Genomic DNA, 18,073 nt, shown 5'->3' with positions numbered 1-18,073 from the left:
GTCTTGATTACTTACCAGCGTGCTCCCACACACACACACACAAACACGCACACGTACACACAGCTCTATGACCAGAGGGTGTGTGAACCTCTGCTGTCTGACTGTATCCACAGTAACAAGGTGCCAGACGTTGTGTCTTGCTCTCTGTAAGGGAGACACACACACACACACACTCTCTCTGACCTCCCGCCACTTTTCTCCTTCCAGCTGCAGAGCACGGGGCGTCTCCTGGAAGAACAGCTTCCAGAGATGATGACGGAGCTCCTAGCGGCCGTCAGGGACAAGATGCTTTGCCCGGCCGAATCCCAGCTGACCCGCTCGCTCCTCATGGAGGTCATCGAGCTGCACGCACACCGCTGGAGCCCCCTGGAGGCTCTCACCACCCAATACTACAACCGTACCATCCAAAAGCTTACCACCACTGCCTAGGCCCCCCCCCAAACCCCCCCCCTCTGCCTGGGAGGAGAGGAGACAGTCCCGAGGGAAAAATTCTCTTCTAGTTTACCCATAACACAAGAATTTAAGAATAACTTTTCCTGCCTAAATAAATACATGCTTTAAGTTATTATTGAACTTAATCGTACAACTCAATCGTTTCTCAAAGATAGGCGACCACACTAGCCACCAAACGGGTCAACCCCCGAGCCATCAAGGCAACACTACATGTGGCGTTCAAACAATGAAAGCCTACTTGACACAGATTTGAGAAAACACTAATAGACGGCCAGTAGGGGCGTGCTTGGCCACACAAGAGTCCAGCAGCTCGCCCGGCTGTGGCTGCTGAGGGATAAAGGAGGGAACAGACAAGAGAGGGGTCACGCAGGGGAGAGGAGGAGAGGGCAGCAGCCTGTCCGTAGGGAATAGAGAGATCTGTACCCAAAGATGAATTGGGGGGGCGGCGGCGAGGGGGGTAGTCAGTGTCAGTCTCTTCATTGTGTTCGTTTGCCCACCACCCTCCCTTCTCTCTGTCTCTCCGTCAGCCCCTGGGGTCTGAGTGGCTGATAAAAGAGAGAGGAGGAGGAGGAGGAGGCAGGGAGTAGACACGGTGCTGTCTGTCTGGGCCGTCTGCCCCGCCGGGCCAGGGACCAGGTCAAAGGGCCTCGCTGTGGGGCTCCCACTGCTCCTCCCCGTCTTTGTCTCCCCCAACTCACCACATCTCTCTCTCTCTCCATCCCCCCCCCCCAACCCCCAGCAGGAAGCCTTTTTGTGGGGATGAGACAGCGGGCCTGCTGGGCCAGGCTGGGCTCAGGATAAAGGATCAGGCTGGCTAGAGTAGGGTGGCAGATGGCCGCTTGAGCCCTTGTGAGACGACACACTCCCAACACACACCCCTCTAGCACCCCAGCGCCCTGCTCCCCGAGCTCGGGGGCCGGTGTTCGCAATAGAATCAGTAGAAATATTGCAGTGGTGGTGGTGGTGGGGGGGGGGGGGGGAGCAGCATTAGATTTAATTCTTTTGTTTTTGTCCTACAGGGGAATGTCTCTTCTCTTCTGTTAAGCCGTGCATGTCCATGCTTTGTTAACCACATCAATGATATTATTTTTTTAATCATTTATTGTTTTTATTATTGTTGTCGTCGTTTCATTTTGAAGTCTTGTTTTTATGATAAAAAATGTACGTATGAGATGTTATAGTGGTAGGCCTTATTGCACAGGTTTGAGTTGTTTGCACTGTTTTGAGGCAATTTGCTTTAAAATTTCAAAAAAAAAAAGAATTGAATTTGAATCAGTGCTTGTGGATTAATATTAAAAATCTCAGTAGTGAGAGAAGTGGGTTGAGCATAGCGAGGGGTTTTAGGATGTTTTAATGGACTAGTGGCCTTGTCAATTATCCATTTTTATAGGAGCTCTCATGTTTCGGGGGGCCTGTGGCAGCGGAGGACACACTGAGGACTTTAACGGTTATTCACATCATTCTGTTGCTGAATTTAAAAAAAAACAAAACAAAATACACATTTGAAGAGGAAAAAAGGTGATGTGACAACAAAAAAAAAAGAGAGCATGGCTCATAGAGAAAAGAAAACAGAAGTGAAAGGCTTCTTAAAGATTTTCTCCTACTCAAGCCATTCTTTGCAGTGGACGTTTTGCAAGTGTTTAATATCGACTGTATTTGATCTTGCTTTGTTTTTGAGAAAAATGACAACTATTAACCTGTGTATTTGAAGATGACAATGAAAAAGAAGAAAATCTTATTGTATGACCTCATTAGCTAGTCATATGTGACCCTTATTCCAGCTAACGTGTGTACTATAATATTGACGTACCAAGCCAATCATGTACCATTTGTAAATGGGCTCTATATATAATCCGCATACAGTATATTTACAAGTATTTAAAAAAAAAAAAAACCATTGTGATCGAGCTGTCGGAGGGGAATAGTGCAACAGAAATGTTACACGTACTGTAGGAAGACTGTGGTTGTGTGGCTATCAGGAATTAGCTCGTTGTTCGGAAGTAGTCAGACATACACACACACACACGCGCGAACATGAACATATGCACATGCATACAAATAGTTAGTTTTCCCATTGAATCTCTGTGGGCAGTTTTAAGTGTTTTTTATATTATTTTCTCTGTCTTGCATCAAGAATTAAGATCCTGTGTGGTAGAAACACATCACAGAAGGTTAGTTAGATGAAAAGGGTGATTTCAAACTCACTAATGTTTTTGCAGGTGCAGCCTAATCGTCTGTAAAGAGTGTGTCTGCTCAAGAAGTGATTTGTTTCATTGTTGTTTTTTTTTTTGTCTTTTGTTGTCGTTATTTTATTTCTAGGGCTCTATTTAAATTATATTTAGCTCATTTATATATAATTTCCTCTTCTGGTGGGGTTTTCCAGACATCTGAAACAGTTGTGATACCTAGCTTGCTGGCAAGTGTGTAAGTGTGGTATTACTGTGTTTTAGTTTATGAAAAAGGAAAAAAAAAAAAAAAAGTTACCCATCGGTCAGTTTGCATTATGCAAAGAGCGGCTCGCTCTCACAGCAGATGGGGGCAGGTGGGATTTCTCCCCCCCCCTTCTCCCTCCTTGTCGTCGTCTGTGGCACTGGAGCCTCCCCACCCCGCGTGCCCTTAGACCCCTCTGCTCGGGTCACATGACTCACTCGACATTTGAATGAGACGCACCTTCATTTGCATATTCTCATGAATATTGAAAAAAAATAAACGAGGCTCCGGTCGGTGCACAGACAAAAGCTGTAGATTCGCAATAGTGGGTCATCTGTGAGCTCTTGTTTGTTTTGTTTTTCTAAGCAACTGAAAAATAAACTAACAGGAAAAAGATGTGATGGAAGAATCTGTGTTGTGGTTTTTTTTTTTTTCTGTCGTCTCACTTTTCAGCGCCGGTCACATCGGAGTTCGATTCTCAAAATCAGCGTGGCATCATGGAGATATTCAGACATCAACAAAAGACACACAATGGCACACACATCACTTCCTCTGCTATTACCGGATAGACTGCGTAACTAATCTCGGCACCGCAGTAGGCCATTATACTAACAATTCATACATGTGCACACTGGAACTCCTCATTTACATGTCTGCCTTTACATCGTCACACATTAAAACAGACCACACTTCAGAATATTAAGTGTGATTGTGTCGAGTGTTGCAGCACGTCCTTGGCCCCCGCCGATTTGCCTTTGGTTAGCCCTGACACATGCCTGGGGCTCCCCAACTGTGGGCGTCCCAACGGGAGCTCTCGGTGCCGGGGTTGCCTCCCCACCGAGGCCCCCGTGTCCCCTAGAACCTATAGAACGTCCTTCAGCACTCGTCCACTTCAATCAACATGATCCCGAGTGTCTGAATATTTACATTTGACAGAGAGAAACACTTTGTAACGGAAAGCTTTGTTTCCTCGTCCCGTTGAGTCCTTGACAGAAATGGATTTCTTATTTCATTTTAGAAGCAAAACACATGTAAGCTCCTCTTAACACTGCGAGCAGAAAAAAATACAAACAGGACAATGAGGGAGATATTATACAATAATAGTGTAAAGAAAGAAAAATATGATTCAGCTGCTCTAGTGGAGGAAGAGAGTAAGTGGGAAGAAATGGTGACAGACGAAGTGAAATAAATGTAGGAGGCGATGAAGTGAGGATAGTATAGATATAAATATATATGGAAATGACTGAATCTGGGTACAGTATGGGAGCCTATTGAGGAATAAATGCAAATGGTGGAAGAAAGACAGAGCCATCCCTGGCTGACAATTAGCATCATGGTTAATTTAGCCCTGTGCGGTGAAAACAGACAGCTGAACAGGCACGTTAGCCCTTAGGGGCGACGTCTTGTTGGCTGGCAATGCTGCTGGAGCCTAAACCCTTAAGATACTGTAGCTGTGTCTCTCATTTAGAATCAGATCACATTACAACAAGATGGTGTTGTTTGTATGGAAGCAGAGAGACACAATGAGGGGAAAATTAAGAGGCTGGGAGAAGAGACTTATGACTGTGGGCTTTATGGATCGATGTAGGACGTGTTTTATGGTCAAGTTTCAAATCGAAATGTTTGCAAAGGTTTATGATGCTTACTGGAGCTTAAACAATTAGTAGATTAATCAATTAGTCAGTAAAAAGTACATTAATGAGCAACTATTTGGATAATTGAGTTATTGTTTTAAGCAAAAATGCCAAAAAACTTCTCAAATGAGAGGATTTGCTGCTTTTCTTTGTTATAATTACAGTAAATTCATATCTTTGGGTTTTGGAGCTGCGAGGAGCCGCTGCTAACAAAAATGATTTTCCCCATTCTGTGTGTTCCCCAGTAAAATGCTTTTGCTTTAAATGATATTCTTAATGTTACGTAAAGAAATGCGTTGTGGCAACCAGTTTGAATTATTTCAACTTTGTTTTTGAGAAATCGAGTTTTTAATCCGTCAGTTTGGCTCAAATACTACGATACCCACGAGCCTCGGCCAACGTCGCCATGGGGATGAAGTCAGCAGCGTCGCCAGATGAACGATAATTATCATATTTGTACTATAATTTTGCCCTCTGTACAATGTACGATCAATAACGCCAATAGTCCCATAATGTACGATAATTTGATCGTTTTGCATAGACTGATTACAACTACTATCTCATTTTAATTGATTTCCCAACATGATCTGGATAAAAATATGGATCCTTCATCTGTGTTTAAGCATCTCTTCTTACGTGACGTCTTTCCAGCCAATCATGCCTACTTGAAGATTGCACAACGGTCGGCTACGTGGAACTTGAGCTGATAAGGTAAGCAGGTTATTTGTTTAATTTCCATGTAGACGCTGAACAAGCTACAACTCGTTTTGTTATAGTTTACTTTTATAGCCTTTAGGTATTGAATAGCTTTGCTTTTGTTTCAATGTCGGGACATTTTTTATTTGATTGAGTACCGAAGGACTTCCCCTTTCCACGTATCATATAACTACATCAGCAATATTTTTATAAGCGGTGTCAAAAAGTCATTTGTCTCAATAAATAGGTGTTTTCTGATATTACTCATTTACGCCTATTTGTTCTCTTGGTTATGACTCACAGGATGGGATGTGGGATGTGTTGTCTAACTTCAAGTGTGTGGAGATCTTTTTTTTTTGATGTTCTTTGACAAACCCTCCACACACGTACAGGAATAAATAATGAAATTATCGTGTTTTGACCCCTGACACGTGGTTTTTTGACATTCCGGGCCTGGACATACTGCTTCTGCTTGACCTCTCATTTAAATGCTTTTCATTCTTCAATTGAACTACATTACTAAGTGCCTTGTATTAACTATGGTTTTCATTGTGTACACTTTGATATACAGGCATACTATGTTGTACATTCCCCTATAAATAAGAGTAAGTTTAACCTTACCGAGTGACAGCAGGGGGTTGGGGATGTTCGCTGTGGGAATGGTGTTCTTTTTGCAAATTTATGTAAATTGTGAAACTCAATAAAATAAGAACTGTGAAAGAAAGAAAATATGATCATTTTAAGCCTCTGGTATGATACTTTAACATTTCCTTTCTGGCTACTCTGGAGGCCAATCAGAGGTGCAAATCTTAGCGGAAAGAAATTCTAAACTCTTCAAATGGCACCGCAGTGCTGAAATCAACCACAATTGACCAGGAATCCAAAAATGAATTAGAGCTGCAGCGATTGCAACTATTTCGATAGCCCAATAATTTAATGCTCAACATTTTTTTACACAGAAAATGCCAAATATTTGATGATAGCAGCTTCTTAAATGTGAGAATTTGAAGCTTTTTTTAGACTGTCGATCAGACAAAACAAGACAAGTGAAGACGTCACCATGAACTCTAAGAAATTATAACAGACATTTTATAATCGAGGAAAAAATCTGCAGATGAATTGATAATGAAAATAATAATTAGTTCCAGCACTAAAGTGAATTGATTTAAGCTGCTGTTTTCTCGTCGTTTTTAGCTATTTTTAGCTTCAGCTCACTGTTAGCAATACTCGTAAAAGACATTTAAGCTTGGTGATTGGATGTTTCTTGCCAAAATGCACTTTGGTTTTTATGTACAGCCTTGTACCGACTTTTTTTTTTTTTTTTTTAAAGAATCAGATATCTAATGCAGCTGTTAATATTTTGTACTGATGATCCAAGTCACAGAAGTGCTGTGAATCACATAACATGATCTTTGGGGAAAAATGACCTGAAACCTGAAATAGCTCCTTTTCACTTTGTAACTCTGTTAGTTAGATAAACACAAGCTATTTGAAGACATATTTTGGACTCTTGGAAAGTGATATTGACATTTTTCACAAGTTTTTGACATCTCATAAGCTAAATAATGAATAGTTTGATTGAGAAATAATGACAATAGTCTTTAGTTGCAGCTCTAATATACATTACAGGAGTAAATATAGTTACACAATCTTCATGCCGCCATATTATAACTTGAGCTTTGCCTGCTTTCTCTCGCTGGCATTGATGGATGAATGGCTTAGTGTGTATGTGTGTATATGTGTGTGTGTAGGGTGACTCACACCAATACTGTCCATTGTTTGAGCCAGACAAAAGCAGGCTGTATCTCGGCTTGCCTTGATGACGAACCAAAGACGAGGAGGGAGGACACTCGCATTAAGATAACTGCTTACACACTCGACACACACACACACACACACTCTCCTACAAACTTAAACAACGCAAGCGCCAGCAGATTCTGCGTTCAAGTATCTCCTTGCGGATGTCTCTCGCATCCTCAGTTGTCTGATGGCTCACACATTGTGGGGTTTTTTTGGGGGGTTTTTTCTTTTTTTTTTTTGTCTGCGCCCTCCCGTCTGCGCAGTGTGTGTCTTTCTGTGTTTGATCAGTACACAAGCACAAACCGGGAGAGTACTGCAAAATCTATTCTGTTTGGTCCGAGGGGCAGAGGCCAGATATTGTGTAAAACAAAGTGGAGTTAAAACACAGAGAAGCATCCCCAGATGTTTTCCTACAGTACGCTTTGCTGTGGGAGAAATCAATAACTGTGGGCTACGAAGTGGTTTTAGCTCGCTCTCTTGACCTTTCCATCTCAGCAGCAGCTTCTGCACTTTAGTTTATTCTACTCCCCAAAAAACAGATTGTAGCTCAACTATATTTGGATTCAGACATTTTAGTTGGTTATCATGTTATTCTGGAGTCTAATGTAGCATCTCTAGACTACATTTATATAGTAATCCTACTTTTATTATCATCTTTTCTTTATGGCTACTTCCAAATTAAAGGTTTGTGTCATTTCCACCTATACGCTTTTACATTATATACTCTGTATAAAATAAGACTCTTTTTTATTGTCTATAAAATATATTTAAAGTGTCGACACTGCCTACCATAAGCCGTCCAGATAACAGCGTAAATAAAAGGACACAGCGTTTCGTTTTTCATGTGTAGCTACTCTGTAAGTAAAGTTGTTGTTTTTAACTTTGTGTGTTGCTGATTGTCTCAACAAATACAGCAGGATTTAAAGAAATGAGACAAAGTTACTGACAAACTAGAGACAGCGGGACATCCAGAAGCCTACACGTACACACGCCACAGCTTTTACACAAATATTTCAAAACGGGAGTTATTCGAGAGAAAGTTAACAACCTGATCTCAACCGGAGCGGAAACTGGAAAGGTGTATTCCCGCTTCCTGGACTGGCAGCGGAGGAAATTATGTCATGACCTTCTCACTTCCTGAATGAAGTGTTTCAGTAGTTCTTTTTGGTGAAGGACCTGCTGAGTCACTAAATCAGCCTGTTAATGGTTTCTGTGGCTGTGAATGGAATACATCACTACTCCCACGTTTACACCATCACTTACTGGTTGGATGATTAATATGCCAACAATTATCAGTCAAACATCACAAATATCACCAACATAAAGGTATGGCAATTTAACAATAGCTTAAGTGGCAAAAGAATCAAGGACCTACACAGATACATTCATCAAATACTACTGACAATATTATGTGTGGGAGACGAAGAATCGAAACCACTTTTGGTGTTCACTTCTGTAACCAGGTATGTTTACTACATTGCAAAAATCTACATCTCATCTCATTATTGGGTCAAGGGTCAACTAACGATTATTTTCATAATTGATTAATCTGCTGGTTATTTTATCTATAAAATGTCAGGAATGAGTGAAAATGCTTGTTATAATTTCTTAGAGTCCATGGTAACATCTTAAAATGTCTTGTTTTGTTTGATTAAGTCAAAAATCCAAAAGGTTGTTGTTACGTATGATACAGAAAAGCTACAAATCCTCACATTTTACAGTGTTTTTTTGCACTTTTACTCAAAAAATGATCAAATATTTATCTGATTATCAAAATAGTCGATCAACTAATTGGTTAATCAACTAATCTTTGCAGCTCTAACTGAATCCTGAAAGTCTTATTTAAAAAAAAAAAAAAACCTGCTAGTGTGTGATATTTGAACATTTTTCCAAACCAACTTGATGCCAGAATTTTACAGAATCAAGTCTAATTTTTCTTAATTCTAGTGCAGAAATCTGTTTTATTCTTGATTTTTTTTGGGGGGGGGGCACTCATTTCTAGAATAATCCTTGAAACATGTTGAGCAACTAGTCACTGGCATTGCTGTATTTTTGTTTTTTTTGTTGTTTTTATCTGTATTGTGTTGCTATGTGCCTTGGTGGTTTCTTCTTGTGCTGTTGTAGTGCTCAGTTTCTGTTTTTCCAACGGTAACCATCTTAGTTTGCACACTAACATTTGCTAATCAGCACTAATCACAAAGTTCAGTTTAAAAAAAAAAAAAAAAAAGACTCATAGGACTCAATGATAGACAAAAAATACTTCATAAGATGCAGATTTGTCTAGAGTGCAACAGCAATGTGTGAAAATTGTAGTTCCGCTGCAATCATTCCAAAAGTGAATCATACAATTTCAACACTAAGACACAAATGATGACGCATTTGTGCACTAAAAACGCAAAGAGGGACCAATTCCAGTCAATTCAAAAGTAAAGTGACTCAAGGATGTCTTCTTGTTGAAGTCTCTGCAATAAAAAGAACATACACTACATCAACAATAGTATACGAGTGAAGTGTTTGTAGCACTTAATCTCACTGAATGCACGGTTGCTCCAACATACCTACAGCATTATTTTCACAGGAGAAATGTGAATATAACACTTTTATGTATGCCACGGACAGGTCGCTTTTTTTTTGGTGAGGAAACATGACGTCTGTGTTGTTCAGGCTCATGTGTGCCCTTGCAGTGGCCTGGTAGAGAAGTGTGCTGCAGTAGGCTACTCTCACTTTGTTGCTGCCAGCAGCAACACACACGCTTGCCAATGTCAACAGACAGATCTTCATGCAGGGAAAAGGCGAGGCGAACGAAGGTGAAGAAGAGGGGAGAATACGGAAAACGAGGAAACTTCCGACCCCGAAACTGGACAAAGAGAAATCAGTGGTTAATGCGCAGAGGAAACAAATAGACGTCATTAGATAATTTCTTCTTTTCCTGCCTGTATCTTTCCTCCAAGGTTCATCTTAGCTAAATTCTGTAATTTATGAGGAATGTGTGTGTGTGTGTGTGTGTGTTTGTATGCGTGTGTGTGTCTCATTTCCTGGCCTGACCAGACCAGCCACCCAGAAGTGTGTCTTTCTTTGTGGCTGACAAGCCGGCGTGAGCAAAGCTTCCGCTGTGAGCTGCACTCAGTGACCGATCACTCAAGCAGAAATCAACACACAAACACACACACACACACATACACACGCGTGCACGCCATAATTAGAGACGGAAAAGGGACATGGGTAGCGTCAGCAGAGCCTCTGCTGTTCACTGGCGCAGAAGTGAACACACACAATGTACACACACACACACACTAACACACACACTGCAGCCGTTGGAGGTCGATGGAAGTGTCCGCAGACAAGCAGTGGGAAGTAACACCTGATGTCTTTGTTGCCAGGCTCCCACCTAGAGACTGTCATTGTGGCAACCTGCTGCGACAAGCACGACCCTGTTGCTAGGCAACCTGAACTTCTGTGACAGATACTCAGAAAGTTCTGTTGTGAGAGCAAAACTGAAAGATAGAAAAAAAGGAAGAGAAGTACAGAAAACACTCAGACTTTTATGAAAAAAAAGGAATAGAAACACAGATACATGAAGGTCTATTGAATTCTTGAAAAGCACTGAAACGCAAGTAGAGCAAAAACTGATATTTAAACACACAAGCGAGTCTTCATCGAAACTGCTGCATCTTCTGCTTTTACAGACCCACTGCCCTGCGTGCCAGCAGTCCTTTGATTCGTGAGGAGGCATGCTGCGCGAGGCGTATTCCCAGTATACTGTGTGTGTAAACACACACATAAAAGAGCTCAGCGCACGGCCAGTGGATCACATGGACTCATGTACAAGGTACTACTTTGTCTGCGGACATGCAGACTCTCCCTCAGCCACCTCTGGCACTGATTACACACACACACACACACACACACTAAATATATTCTCAATACACATCACACATAAACTAAATGCATCTCATCTACACAATCTGCTTCTTCAAACACCTGCTGCTCTTTATGTATATGTGGAGTGTGTGTGTGTGTGTGTGTGTGTATATATGTGTGCATGTGTGTGTGAGCCTCCCTGTTACCCAAGTTTATACCATTTTATAGCATCATAACTTCTCCTAAGCACACAACACGCTGCAGTACAACTCACACAGCAATTACTTTATGAAAAGCAGCTACTAATTTAGTTATCAATTAATGTTATGATTACTTAATACATTATTTTAATAGTTTGGCCCATTAGGCTAAATGTCAAAAATGATGGGAAATTTGTGTTACATCATATTACATCAATCTCAGAACACATCAGCTGTCTGACGACAATTTAGCCTCTGGGGGCAACGGCCAATATATCAGGGCTTCCAGTGCAGCCAGTAAATATCCTGGCCAAAACTTCCTCATCTGTGCACCGGTCGTTGTTTACAGTCTGATTAGCTTGAGACACTCCAGACGACATTTCAGCTGATCTCTATAAACAGATATATGCATATGAATGCAGACAAATAAATTATTAAATTATAAATAAATAAAAACGGTGAATCATCATCAGATGATAGCTGATGGGTTCTGAGATTGCATTTCGGCCAATGCATTCCACCAGCCCGTGCTCTCCACATTGGCTGTCTACCTGCATGCAACCAAAGCCTGTGATTGGTCAATACTACTCGGACTACAAATGGACTACAAACACTTCCGGCACCAAAATCCTGTTGCCTACAGATTCTGCATTCATATGCAGATATGTATGTATAGAGATAAAATGATATCAAAGCCCAAAAGGAACAAAGGTTTTAAAATAACACTGAAATGGAGTAAAAAGAGTAAATCCACATGTTTTGTTTTGGTATAGGTTTTACTAAATTACGACAATAATATAATAAACTGGCTTTAAAAATTGTCATCAATTGACCAGCAACTGAATTAATCAACTAATAATTTCAGCAGAACTGTATTTTTATAATGTTATAAAATAAAGAAAATGTCGATACTCAATGCACACATGTACAGAAACGTGCAGCTGAGATGTTTTCCACTGCAGTTCAATTAGCTACAAACTGCTCCACTGGAGAGGAGAAATCACAGCTCCGATGACGCCACACATCCTGCATACAAACTGTGGTAGAAATACCAGACTGGAATCACCAAACCTCTCAAGACCTCGGCTTTGTTTTCATTTATTCTGTGTGTCATAAATAGTTAGGGCTCATCCTGAGTGTACTGTTGATTCAGAGCAGATCAAGTTTGACTAAAGATGCAAACGTGGTTTATATTATGATGGGACTTTTGGTACTTCTGCAGCACATCCAAAAGCTTATGTCACAAGCCGTCTCAAATCCTGCAAAACACATGGAGACAAATTTAGAAGGCAGACGGCATCCTTTGATTATTTGGAAGCGCCACATCTGTCGGCCAATCCAAACACGTTGGTCATAAAACTCTTAAGACAAATGGCCTCATGCAAAAACCACTTAAATGAACAGATTTGTTCTTAAGATGCACGTACGAGAGATTTAAGAACATTTGTGGCATTCATCAATTTTCTCCTACGAACAAATGAACGAAGGTATGAACGCAATTTACGAGTCGTCCAGACCTCTCGTACATGTCATCTCTGCCTTTCTTCACATGGGAGAAACACTTGTTTGACTTCATGCAAAATAATTCTGTTTACCATATTATCATCATCATGGCTGCCAATTTACTGAAAGGTTTTTTTTTTTTATATTTTGTGATTTTTATATTTTGGTGCAGCAATTTCTACAATTTCAGTAGTTGCTGGGAAACTTCTCTCACTCTGACAGCTGCCTCTGTGTCTCTCGGCAGGTCTCTGTCCAGTATCGTGTTGTGCTGCGGCTGACAGTGTAACATCACCTGTAGGCTATAATATTCTCCTCTAATGTCTCTGTGACTGTCACATCCCTTCACTGCTTCCCATCACGCGGCGCTTTGGTTTAGAAAGACGTCTTTTGGCATCTAACTTCACGTCAAAGCATTCCCTCTTTATTTCTGTCACGGCGCGGAGCTGCTCTGATGACACATCGTTGGCAGCTGGATTCATATGTTCTAATTGCTTTGGGTCTCCTACTACTGCCACTCCTAAATTTGTTATGTGTCTGTCTTCTGATTTCTGAAAGCAGGACTTGAAGCCGCGCGGTGTGTTTACTCTTTAGGAACTTGTTTGTGAATGAAACTGGCCTACAAATGGAGCAGAACATGGAGCTTTATATGGGCATTTTAGGGATGTTGATTATGCAATGTGCACCTGCTCATGAACAGGTGGCATTCATCCGGCTGAAACGAGCGATTTATGACAAGTTCAGACAGAGTGTTTGGCGAATCCGACTTGAAACGCTCGTACGAGCAAACCTCACAGAAAAATGAAAGAGAGTCTTAGGATAAAAATATGCAAATGTTCTTGCATAAGGCCCAATATCTACAACATTCAGGATCAGGCAACATCCAATAACCTTGGCCCTACTTTACTTTAAGGCCTAGGTGTAAATTCATTTTATCAACTTCCTTAAATGTACTAAATTGCTCCTATCTTGTCCAATATTTAGGAGATTCCAGAGGTGTCCTAACCTGTGAGCAGTCACCAGGAAATAGTGGTTCAGCGCCAACAATTTGTAGGAGAAGACAGGAAAGGGATTAATCAAAAGGGCAATGGGATAATTGCCCAGAAGCCCCAGACCTCTAAAGGGCCCGGGGCACAAGTGTCTGGTTAAATATCTGGTTAGATCCCGTTTTCCTGTCCGCTGGTGCTGCTGTAGCCTACTCACACAGTGCGACCATGCAACCGCGAGCTGACAGACCCTCCCCTCATTGGTCAACCTGCATCACATGTCGTTGATGCAAAGTTAAAAAGGTCAAAGATGACGCAAAATCAACATCAAGTTGATGTTGATGTGGGTGACGTTGTCAACAATCATGTAGGTGTACCCTTGGCCTGCTTTCAAAAAATGCAAAAATGGAGAAGCGTAGAGGGCAGCTAAGCAGAGGAGCGCCAAACAAAAATTAAAAAAGGATAAGAAAGGTAGAGAATTTAAAATATATACTGAAAATAGGTAGTTTCTTCACTTCTGTTACTGTTAACAACTGCTCTCATAAGGCAGGTACTAGCAACGAGGACAGCTCAGCCAGTGATGATATTTCTTCACCGGCCGTCGGAACAGCTAACGTTAGCACTGCTAATGTTAGCAGCCTTGACACCAGTAGCGTGAACATGGAGGGAGCTAGCAAAGGCTCGCACATTGTGACAGCGAACAGCCTGAATAACAAGAAGCCCTCAGCAGCAGCTTGTAACAACGGTCCTGCTGCACGTGCGACCTTTGGGTCATGGTCACCTATTGGGACTGCAAGCAGCTTCCGCACCTACACAACAAGATCTTGCACTGTGGTGCACCACAGTGCAAGATCTTGTGGAGCAGCTCAAGGAAGAAGTGATCAACCGAGCCTGTCAGCGAGTAGCCTTGGCGAGACACAGTGGTGTATTTACTAGTATTTAGTTCTATAACTGGGCACTTGAATGTTGGTGTCCAAGGGCACAATGAAGTGTTAATATGGCCCTGGGAGAAAAGATGATTTAGAGCGCTTGATGACAATTAAAACAAAACTATTTTCATGATTTTTATGGTCACAGAAAACATTCTTTCTCTTCAGAAACCACTCTGGGCCCAGGATACACTGGGAACTGGCATGACAGGTCTTGCAGATCCACTAGGAAGATCAGCCAGTTGTCATGGTGAAACAGATGCATGTTCTTATGTGCACAAATCAAATAACTCCTTTTATAATCAATGTGATAATATACAGGTTGGATGAATGCAGTTTAGTTTCACAGAAAAAGATTTTCTGCAATTATGTAAAATTTACTGTAGTTTTACAACTAAAGAAAGGAGCTTTAAAATAGTCAGCATAACCTGACGCACCTAATAATGGCCGAGGATGATTCAGAAGGTTAGGCGGTGGCAACGCTACACCCATAAATATAACCGTTCGAGTCCAAACTCTATTGGCGTTGTGTGAATACTTGTGATGTGTGAGTCAGAGAGATTTTGGCTGGTGAGTGTCGTACACCCACGAGATCCAGGCATCGCTGAAGTCTAAATGATGCTGCGTTTCATGGTGTACTTTTTTTTTTTTTTTTTTTTTTGAGTGAGTGATCAACCAGTACAAGTAGAGTCACAGCAGCCGACCATCCTTCAAATATATCCTCCTTTTCTGCCGTCTGTTATGTCTTTATTTTGTTGAAAGCTACAGTGCATACACACAGCCCACACACACAGCTCACACAGCCACAAAGATACGCTATGCCTCCATCCTGCCATTGTTAGCTGGCTGTGAGTGAATATTGGAAATATGTTGCGGACAAAACACAATCCAATATCTGTATGAATGTAATTTGTCTGTTTTTGTGTGTGGTAACTATTATAGGATTTTGATTGTCATACTATATATCACTGTCAGCAACAATCTAAAATGATCATGTCTAAAAAGAAATTTCATTGAATCTGTGCAACTTTCGCTTGGACTAAAGGCCAGGAAAACAACTAGTGAGATTTATTATATTTTCTTGTTATAAACGTCTTCATGTTATAAATATCCTTGCTATATATTCAGAGCTGCAACAATTAATCAATTAATTGCCAACTATTTTGATAATCAATTCATAATTTTGAGTCATTTTATTAGAAAAAAATGTCCAAATTCTCTGATTACAGCTTCTCAAATGTGAATATTTTCTGGTTTCTTTAATCTGCTTTGACAGTAAGCTGAATATCGTTGGGTTGTGGACTGTTGGTCAGGACAAAACCATCAATTGATTTGTGACATGCTAAAATGTCAGAAATAGCTAGTAAACACACCTAAAGTCAGCTAATGACCCAGTAACGCCAGCTACTCAGCAATATCTAGCTAAAGTCAAATAACATAGCTAGCTAAAGTAAGTTAAAATGATTTTATTTTATGTTTAGTTCATTTGTAAGGGACAAGTGGAAAGAACACTGATGGTTGCAGAAGCAGTGTTCAATGTACTGGACACGTGTATATAGCCGAAGCTAATTTCCAACACCAGTCCCTTGATGGGCATTGATAGTTAAAGCAATCATTTAAATTACATGTTACAGTGTAAAATCAGTGCATATAGTAATAAAACAAGAACAACCACCATCCATGACGACACACAAACAAACATACTAACAGACAAATAAAACAAAACAAAACATTTATAACATGAACTCAAGTACACAAAAAAGACTAGTTGGTGTCATTATTACAGTTCTGGTCAAGTTTTAACCAGGACCTGACAGTCGTTGAAAAGGTTTTAAAATCCTGAATCTGCTTTGAACTGGCAGGTAGGAAATTCCAGCGGGTTGTGCCTTTAATTGAAAATGCAGTTTGTGCAAAGTAAGTCTTATAGTGCCTAATTCTACAGTTTCCCTCTGATGTATTTCGGGTGTTAGTGGCAGTATAGTCAAGTCTAGTTATGAAAGTGGTGAAAACAGGTGGAGCTAGATGGTGGAGACATTTAAGTGTAAGTGTGAAGTTGGAGTAATTCAGTAAGTCAGAACTGAGAATATTACACTTCTTTAGAATATTGCAATGATGAAATCTTTGATAGCTTGGTTATAAAGGGATGTTAGTGATTGTGTGCATAAAGGTTAGAGCAGCTGTATGAAATGGTAAGCAGTGTCTGATTTGCCTAAAGGTTTGAAGATTGGCCTTAACAGTTCTTTAGTTCTTTTTTAGGTGTTTGTCTAACCTTAGCCAAGGGTCCAAAACAATTCCAAGATATTTAAACTCCTGTACTGTCTCTAGTTCATTGTCTTTTATCCTCACTTTGAAAGTGATTCGGAGCTTTCTGATTGAGAAACACAAAGAGACAGTTTTGTGTCAAGCCAGTGTGTCACCTTGCCCGAGCAGTTAATTTGGCTCCAAACAGTATCGTCATAGTATCGCTATTAGTTGTACCCGACCAAGTCTGTAAGAGCAAAACCCCCACATGTATTTATTTGATAGGTGGTTTTGATTTTCTTATGAATTCATTTATAACACCAGAAAGTGACACAGAGAAGTTCAGTTACTGTGATGTTCTCCGTTCTCTCGGTGCTAGAAGCTTGGTGACCACTTGCAGGGCCAGTTGGTGAACTATTGTACCAGCCAACCTAACCGCTAACATGTTGAGCAGCTGGGAACATGCTAGTGCATGCTAGTTTTCCAAACTAGCACTGTCAGTTAGCACGCTATTTATCGTAGTTGCTAATGGGACATTGAGTTTACTCAAGGTGCATTTGGAAAATCAACTCCTGTCTATGAACTGTCTACAAACCATGTTTCTTTTAAGGAGCACTTTATACTTGAGAGAGGAGGGTTAAATAAAACTTGCAACACAGCTAATAATCCATGATAGCTTTCTCCATTTTGGACTCTCTGGCTTTCTGTTTTCAAGCAAATTCACATGTCAAAGTTGAACTCGGCGTGAAAGATTTGTGCCGATTTAGTTCATCCACTCACTACTAATCAAAGCGATTTCATTGAAATGAGATGTCACTGTTTTAAATGCTAGTGTGGCCCCGGTCTTGAGAAAGAATATGCTTTTTCCTCATTCAAATTTCACAAAGGTTTGCTTTAACAGTGTAAAGAGAGACGAGAAAGATGTTTTTCTGACTGTGCTGTATACAAAAAGACCAAAATTAAGCTCTGACCCTGAAAATATGGTGGAAAAAATTATGTTTTCCAGTACCAGCTTGAAGGAGGCTGAAGTCTATCATAGCATGGAGGGTAACAACCTGGACAGATCACAGTGCTGATACAAATAAACACACTTTCACCTCTATCAGTAATCCAGAGTCCACCTGATTTGTGTTTTCAGGTTGTGAGAGGAAACTCAAAGATGCTCCCAGGCATTCACATCAAGATTTGATTTTTTTCCGACATTTCCACCCTCTTTTCTCTTTCAAGATTTGATTGATTTATATTATCAGTCTGTGAACATGACAGTAATATCCAGCAACAGAGAGACTGTTAATGAATGTGCCGTGGCTCAAGGCCAACAGAAAGAGAATAGGCACCACAAT

The 18,073-nt window shown here is 40.7% G+C and overlaps 1 protein-coding gene and 1 long non-coding RNA gene across 4 annotated transcripts in view; one reads left to right on the top strand and one right to left on the bottom strand.

The window, feature by feature from the left end:
- The window catches only part of ctif (CBP80/20-dependent translation initiation factor), a 59,013-nt gene extending 55,721 nt beyond the window's left edge, over positions 1 to 3,292 (top strand). For all 3 annotated transcript variants that reach the window (XM_067573890.1, XM_067573889.1, XM_067573891.1), the window contains one exon: positions 208 to 3,292. In XM_067573890.1, the coding sequence (XP_067429991.1) occupies positions 208 to 429 (222 nt within the window). In that variant the 3' untranslated portion in view covers positions 430 to 3,292. The remainder of the gene's footprint in view (positions 1 to 207) is intronic.
- LOC137170474 (uncharacterized) overlaps positions 1 to 18,073 on the bottom strand; it is a 95,965-nt gene that overhangs the window by 36,433 nt on the left and 41,459 nt on the right. The gene's annotated exons all lie outside the window — the stretch shown is intronic.

Source organism: Thunnus thynnus, chromosome 19, assembly GCF_963924715.1.
Source record: "Thunnus thynnus chromosome 19, fThuThy2.1, whole genome shotgun sequence".
NCBI classification, from domain to species: Eukaryota; Metazoa; Chordata; class Actinopteri; order Scombriformes; family Scombridae; genus Thunnus; species Thunnus thynnus.
This window is presented reverse-complemented; position numbering and strand designations above follow the sequence as displayed.